We start from the raw sequence: 7,500 nt of genomic DNA, 5'->3' as shown, positions 1-7,500 counted from the left end.
GTCCTCTTTGAAGTGCTCTCTCAAAACATATGCAAGCATATCCAAGGGTATTTCTCCTTCTGAGTGTGTGTGTGTGTGTGTGTCTGTGTATGTGTGTATGGGTGTGAGTGTGCAAAGCTAACACCTGCCCATAGCAACCCTGCCAAGATTCCGGCGTGTGAGTGTTCTAGACCCTCACTAACACTAGCCTACACTGATCCCACAATATGCCTCTCTCGCAAGGCAGCTAAGCTTGTGAATATTACAGCCCCACACTCGTGCGCGCTGGAGCGGGCTTCACGCAAACGCCCCCCGCGCCACCATCACAAGGGAACAAGAGGTGACATCCACCTCCACACTCACCCGACCAAACAGTAATATTCAACAAATCTGCAAATCCTCTGTCTCACACACACACCCTATCAAAATCTGTGACATTTACCGGCCGTACAGGTTGTTCAGACAATGCTAAGCCACTGGTTTCGCCATCACGACACAAGGGGGGTGGGGGGTGGGGGTGGAAAAGGATAAAAAATACGAGAGGACAGTTTCAAGGAATGAAGCCAAGAGGATTTTGAGCATCATTAGACTCCTCTGGTTGTTTTTTTTCCTTGTTGTTGGAGAGTCAGAGGCATGAGATGGAAAGTGGTGCAACACTTCCAGCTCCAAGCTGTTTATTATTACTCTTTCCTTCTCTCTCACTCTCTCTTTCCCTCCCTCCCTCTCTCTCTCTATCCATCTCTTTTTTCTCCTTCTCTCTCTCTCACTCTCTCTTTCCCTCCCTCTCTCTCTCGATCTCTTTTTTCTCCTTCTGACTCTCTCTCTCTATCTCTTTCCTTCTCTCTCTCTATCTCTTTTTCTCTTTCTCCTGTGATCTTCCTCCGCTGTATTTAATTAGATGAGAATAACTAAACAAGACAGAAGCCCCTCAGGATTGTCATTTGACCAGCATCCAGCCATGTTAAACTTTATGGTTGTTTGCAGCGCCGCAAAATAACTCAGACTGCACAAAAACAGCACACCGGCACACATCCCGAGCATATGTCGCGCGGCAATAACAACAAAGCATTATGGCCGCCAGGAGAGATGCCGTGCCTGCCTCCTGCACACCTTAACGGCATTCTGGGGAGGGTGCCGGGTGTCGGGTGCCGTGACAACGCGGTATATAACCACCACTGACAGAGTGCATGGGTCTTTGGTGAGTCGTTTCAAACCATAAGCAAATTAATGAGCGCAAAAAGACACCTGTTGTTGAGTAAAGTGTTTGGGAATTAATGGCAATGGGTAGAAGATGCGAGAGAGAGAGAGAGAGAGAGAGAAAGACTTGAGATTTCATATTTCAAAACGGTCCTTATGGTGCTATGGTTTGTTCAAAACCAGCTTTGTTGTGACTTGTTGTTGATGTAGTAACAGAATGTAATTAGAGGACAGAATGAAGGGGACACACACACACACACACACACACACACACACACAAACACACCCACACACACAAACACACACACAAACACACAGAGGGCAGATCCTATGTTTCACTGGACCTTCACGCTTCATCAACGAATGATGCAAATCCCTCTTAGTCGAAAAAGGAAGGGGTGTACAAGGCCCTTAAAGTCCAGACGACCACCACACACACACACACACACACACACACCAACTTGCCCACACTCACACGTGTTCCATAAAAAAAAACACCCCTTATAAATCAGGCCCCTCTCTGGGTCTCCTTACCGCTGAGAATGCTGATCTTAGGAAGAGAAAAAAGGGATAACTAATAATGTATCAGTCGAAGAGAAACCTTTCATCTTCAAATGGCACTACCCAGAGTCTAAATTGGGTTCCTAATTTGATCAAAGACTTCCACAGAGAAGCAGATCTAGCTTGGATCCTGTCTCTCAAAGTGTCTCCTTTCCCTCTGAAAGCCCCAAGAACAAAACAAGAGAATGTCTGACCCGCTTTTAACACGCACCACAGATATGGCAGATAAAGATATAGTACATCATATAGATGATCCTCTTTTACTTTAGATGTCCACACAGACCGGCAGCCATATATCCTCCCCACCTCTCCAGTTTTGCAGGAGATCTGCTTTCTGCACATGAGCGAGGGCAAAAGGGAAGAGCCTCTGCCCGTCCACCCAGCTCTTCAAAACCCCATTAGAAGGAAACAGAGAGGCTCCGTGACAGGGGCAGGGGCGCGATTCCCGTTGGATTACACCCCACAGGTTGTGTAGGATCCTGCCCCCTCCTACCCCCCTCACCACCCCTGGGCCTGGCGTATTTACCCAACCTCCTGGCCTGACTGCCAGGCAGAGATTTGTGACTTCTCTCTTCCCACCCTGACCTTCCCCCTGCTAGAGGGGAGGCCATCTTCTAATTAGGCGATGCATCTGATCGTCATTAACGGCAATGAGATAATGAATCACTGGCTCCCGCTCCTTTTGTTAATTTGCTGTAACCAAGCGGCTAATGGATGTCAAAGCTGACTGATCGCGCTGATTGTGGTGATTTCTAATTGCAACAAAACAATTTAAGAGCAGCCCCCGGATTATTTATCCCAGTGTCGCCCACTGCATGAACAACAAGGAGATCCACCCAGAGAGAGAGGGAGAAGGGGGGGGTGGGGGTGGGGGGACAGAACTTAGCAGGTAAGGTTGAGAAGAAAAAAAAGACTGCTGTTTGGGGGAAGAGGAAAAGATATCGTTTCTCATTTGCTGCAGATGAAGCGAAAGACATTACAGAGGAAGAGAAGGAGCGAGCGAGACAAGGGAAGAGAGAGAGAGAGAAAGAGTGAGCATGAGGAGTGGGGGGTGAGAGAGCGATATGGAGATTGCGCCTCCACATTGCGCTTGGGCCCATGGGAAATCTGACGCACTCCTCATCACTCTTCCTGCGAGCGCTTGATGCAGAAACACACACATGCCTCTGCCTCAGTGTGGACACAGTGCTGGAGTCTCCAGGTGCTCCGCGCCCGAGCGCGATTAGCCGTAACAATTAAACACCTTCTCTCGCTGCTCCTGCCCTCACAGGGAGAAAGAGCAAGGATCATATGGATCATACTAACAGCCTTCCTCATTTGTTGACTTCATCAGCTAATCTGTGTTTGTTTGTGGTGTTGGAGAGGGTGTTAATATACGTGTATGGTGTGTGCGCATGTGTGTGTGTGTGTGTGTGTGTGTGTGTGTGTGTGTGTGTGTGTGTGTGTGTGTGTGTGTGTGTGTGTGTGTGTGTGTGTGTGTGTGTGTTTACACCCCATCAAATTATTCATGCAACCACGCCACTGTTAATGTGCATTTACGAGAAATTTGGTATTCATGTCAGGTACGTCTGTGGTGCGTTCTCCTCAACACCGCCCGCAACTTTCTAGCTGGATAGCTTTTACTTTAGCCGTTTCTTATGCTAATAACACCCCCTTCCTCCTCCTGCTCCCTCTCCACCCCCTCCCCCCACTCCCACCCTCACCCTTCCTTCCCTGGCCTCCGCGTTTGTTTATTTTGCTGAGCGAGCAGAGGATAGCCGCAGGCTAGTGGGAAGCGAGGGGCGGAGGGAGAGGAGAGGAGAAGAGAGAGAGAGAGAGAGAAGAGAAGAGGATAAAGGGGAGGAAATGGGGGACTGGAAGGGCTTTGAAGGGCCAGGGCCGGGATGAGCCGGAGCCAGGGGGCCGGGGGGGCTAGAGGGGGTCGGGGGTTGTGGGGGTGGAAGGCCGAGGACTGTGCTGGCGCGTGCTTGCTCACCTTAGGACTGGGCGGACGGGGCTGCCACCCCTGGGAAGTCTCGCGGGCCAGGACCTGGGCCTTGAGGAGGTCGAGGGCGCGCAGCATCCAGCCGTGCTGCCGGCGCACCTGCCGCTGGAGTTCCTGCCACTGGTGCGCGATCATCTGCAGCATGTCCCGCAGACCTGGCAACACACACACACACACTGAGTAAATATATGAACAACCATACACATGTTCACACAAAAACACATAAGCCAAAGCAGACATAGACACACAGGGACTAAGGGGGGTTGAGTAAGGGACCCTGCACTGAGAGGGGACCCTCATAGAGCATAATGACCAACGTTACTATCATAAATCAGTTAGTGTCATAAATGTGCAAAGGGTTGGCAGGGTTTCCACTTGGTTTAGGTGAGAGACAGAGTGATCCCAGCATGTTACACTGTAAAATGTGTGTCCATGTTAGCATGTGTGAATGTTGGCTTTGTGGTCTGTGTCATGAGTTTAGCCCTGTGTTAGTTACTTTAATTAAATTCTTATTATTAATAAAGCACCAAAACCACAAAATTGTCTGAAGATTTGGGCAGTATACGAAGAATTGAAGAACTCATCGACCAGCTGCATCAGGGCAGAGCCAGGCCAAAAACGTATATTCCAAGAGCCTGGATAAGGCTCAACCGGGGCATGTCTCCACTCAGGAGATGGCAGGAAAGACCAGGCTAGTGGAACACTCTGACGGAAACTCTCTCAGACCCGGGTTTGATGCTACAGCCAGGGGCAATGCTACCATCCCACCAGCACCATGCCACTGATCTTCACCTGTATGCATGACTGGACTACCCCACATTCGACAACATGAAGCAGGAAGAGCTAGCGCTCCAACCATTCCTTCAGGGTTTGCAGTCAGAACAACACCAGAAGCACATCCTTCTAAGTGCACACAGGTCCTTGGCAGAAGCCCTAGCCGGACATGTCTTGTGATCTCGTGGTGTAAGGTGAGAATGAGAGCAGCTCCGACAAGCCACAGCCACAGCCTCCCAGCGATTGATGCAGGGCAATCCACCAAGGGATGCTAACGCTGTGGGACACCAGGGCACCTCGGAGGCCACTGCCCAGCACCGGTGCCCCACATGCCAGCACCCTAGCCACCATTAAACTGAAGAAGGCCCTCAAATGTCTCTTCATCCCTTATTCACGAACAGCTGCGGCCTGGCTAGGTCGAGCGCATGGACTTTATGTAGACTGTACCATGGAAGGCACTTCCTGCCAGGCCCTAGTGAACACAGGGTCCAACATCTCCCTGGTCCGCTCCAGAACGCTGCCCCGGTGAGTGAGCTGAGACCGCTCCGGATAGCCCCAATCACAGGTGCTAGGGAAGAAGTCACTGCAGGTGACGGTTGCTTGTAAAGCAGTCTGCCGCCCTGTTCTGGCTGCCAGCATCCAGGACCCGTGCATCATTGAGCTGGATCTATTGGCCAGGTGAGGGGCCATGGTGGATGCGTCTGGCGCCAGGCTGCTTCTGGGCATTGAAGCCGTGGCACTCCATGCCGCTGGCAGAAAAGAACTGTCCCACCAGGGGCTCTGTGGCCGACCAGAGTGCTACCACATCCTCTGCCTTGTCACCACCAGCTGGGGGAAAGCCTCTGAATCGACGCCATCGCAGCCCCCAGAAGAGGGGAGCTGCTGCCCCGCTTCCAGCCCAGGGGTCCTCCACACCACAGCTGCTAGCCTGAGGGGCCACTACCCCGGTGCTTCCATCACAGGGGTCTTATACGCCACCACGAGGTAGGCTGTCGATGATCTGTACCAGCAGAGCTGTGAGGGCCTGGAGGGGGACCAGAGACACAAGCTGCCAGAGCTACTGAAGCAGGTTACCGACATCTCCACAGCCAAGGACGAGGACTGTACATGCACCAACCTGGTCCAGCATGACACCAGTCCCTGGGTCACACCCTCTGTCATTTTTTATTTCACCTTGCTCTTGCCCAAATGGTCAGGAAATAACTCATCCTCTACCTCCTCTAGTGTTACCTGTACCTCGTTGCCTTCATCCTTTTTCTTTTTGAAAACGTTCCTTATATCCATAGCCTTCAAGTAAAGTTAATAAAGTTAGCTAGCTAGCTACCACCAGATGGCAACATTGAGAAGCCCTGTAACCGGTGCGGTCTCTCTCAATATCGTTTTACCTTTAAGAAAATGAGTGCATTGTGTATTGTTCTTATTTCTGTAAAACAATATATATATATATATATATAAAAGCATTCAGAGCTGTAGCCCAGGCCTAACAACCCCCATGGCCCTCGTCAGGACCAGATGCAGCTTCAGCATTATCAACCCTTCCCTCAGCCCACCTCTTAGATGAAGGAGAGGGACGTGAGCAGTATTACATTGATAATGTATTTACAGAGCAATCCATAACGCTAAAGGACAAAACAAAGTTATAATGTCCATCCACTATAATTTATAGCTACTATACTCGCTACCCTTACTGAGCTTATAATTCTGTTGCTGATTTTCATTCTCACTCATTTTAATTTAATAAGTAAACGAATATTGAGTTTTTACTTGAATTTCCTGGATTTCTCTATTAAATTTACATTTACACTGCAACAGACGGCCTTCAGTGCATTCCTAACAGGCCTAGTGCATCATATCATCTTAAATCAATTAAATAATTATTCATCAAACAGCAAATTGCTGCATATAGAGAATCAATACATGAATACATAATAAATACAAAAATTAAAAATACAAACGTAATAACTGTTGCTCACCACAAAAGTAATAATTAATTTCCCACAAATGTAATAATTATTACGTTTGCAGGAAATGTTAACGTTTGTGGGAAATTGGGTTATTTGTGGAAAATATGGGTATATTTATTTATTACATGACATGTAATACATAACTAATATGGTGACGTACGATCCTCCTCACTGGAATTGTAGGTTTAGATGGACTATTGTCTCACTGCATCGAGATAAATGTATCTGTGTGGTTGGTGCAACTGTATTTTAAAGGTACAGTCTGTAGTTTTTAGTGGCATCTATGGGCAAGGATGCTGAATTGCAACCAGCTGAATCACCTTCACTTTACAAGCGTGTGTGAGTACCTACAGTGGCCAGCAAATGCCATAAAAGCATAACAAGTCCTATCTCGAGCCAGTGGGGTTTTTTGTGGTTTTTTTTTCAAAGTTCAGTGTTCTATTGAGTCTAGTTTACCCCAATTGAGAGGGCCTAGACTACAGCTTCTGTTTTATGAAAATGTACTCGCTGTCAAGTTAAAAGATTTATTTTCAAACCAAGCAGGTGGATGAGATCGGAGATGGCACTTATTGAAAGAATAGAGTTGGAGGCGTTATCTGCCATTTTGTTTTGAACACATCACACAACAGCTTGATACAAAGGGCTCTGGCTTGCAAACACATTGTTGATGTATGACAGGGTCAAAAAATAATCCAGGACTGATCATCTCAGAGAATCTGATACTGCCAACCTATCCCGTGCTGGCCAGGCTGAACCCCCTTGTGTTGGGGGTAGGCTGTCTAGTCTTGCTGAAGCCAAACACCCCAGTCCAAATATTGATGAATTCCCCAATAACAGTTAGGCTGGTGAGGGCACCATTGGTATTATATTCTTCCATAGGACCCAACATTCCTAGCAATGTTCCTGTATACACATATCTGAACATATAAGAAATAATGCACACATTCAGGAAAAACACATGTGTGAAAAATACACACATATGTGAGCAAGTGAACAGGCATAAACACATTCACACATGACTTTCACATACACACACTTACA

The 7,500-nt window shown here is 48.2% G+C and overlaps 1 protein-coding gene across 1 annotated transcript in view; it reads right to left on the bottom strand.

Annotated features, from left to right (window-relative positions):
* akap6 (A kinase (PRKA) anchor protein 6) overlaps window positions 1-7,500 on the bottom strand; it is a gene marked incomplete at its 5' end in the record, with an annotated part of 112,420 nt that overhangs the window by 71,369 nt on the left and 33,551 nt on the right. The window contains one exon of the mRNA XM_080850154.1: window positions 3,713-3,876. Coding sequence (XP_080706280.1) covers window positions 3,713-3,876 — 164 coding nt within the window. The remainder of the gene's footprint in view (window positions 1-3,712; window positions 3,877-7,500) is intronic.

Source organism: Sprattus sprattus (genome assembly GCF_963457725.1).
Source record: "Sprattus sprattus genome assembly, chromosome: 13".
Taxonomy (NCBI): Eukaryota; Metazoa; Chordata; class Actinopteri; order Clupeiformes; family Clupeidae; genus Sprattus; species Sprattus sprattus.
This window is presented reverse-complemented; position numbering and strand designations above follow the sequence as displayed.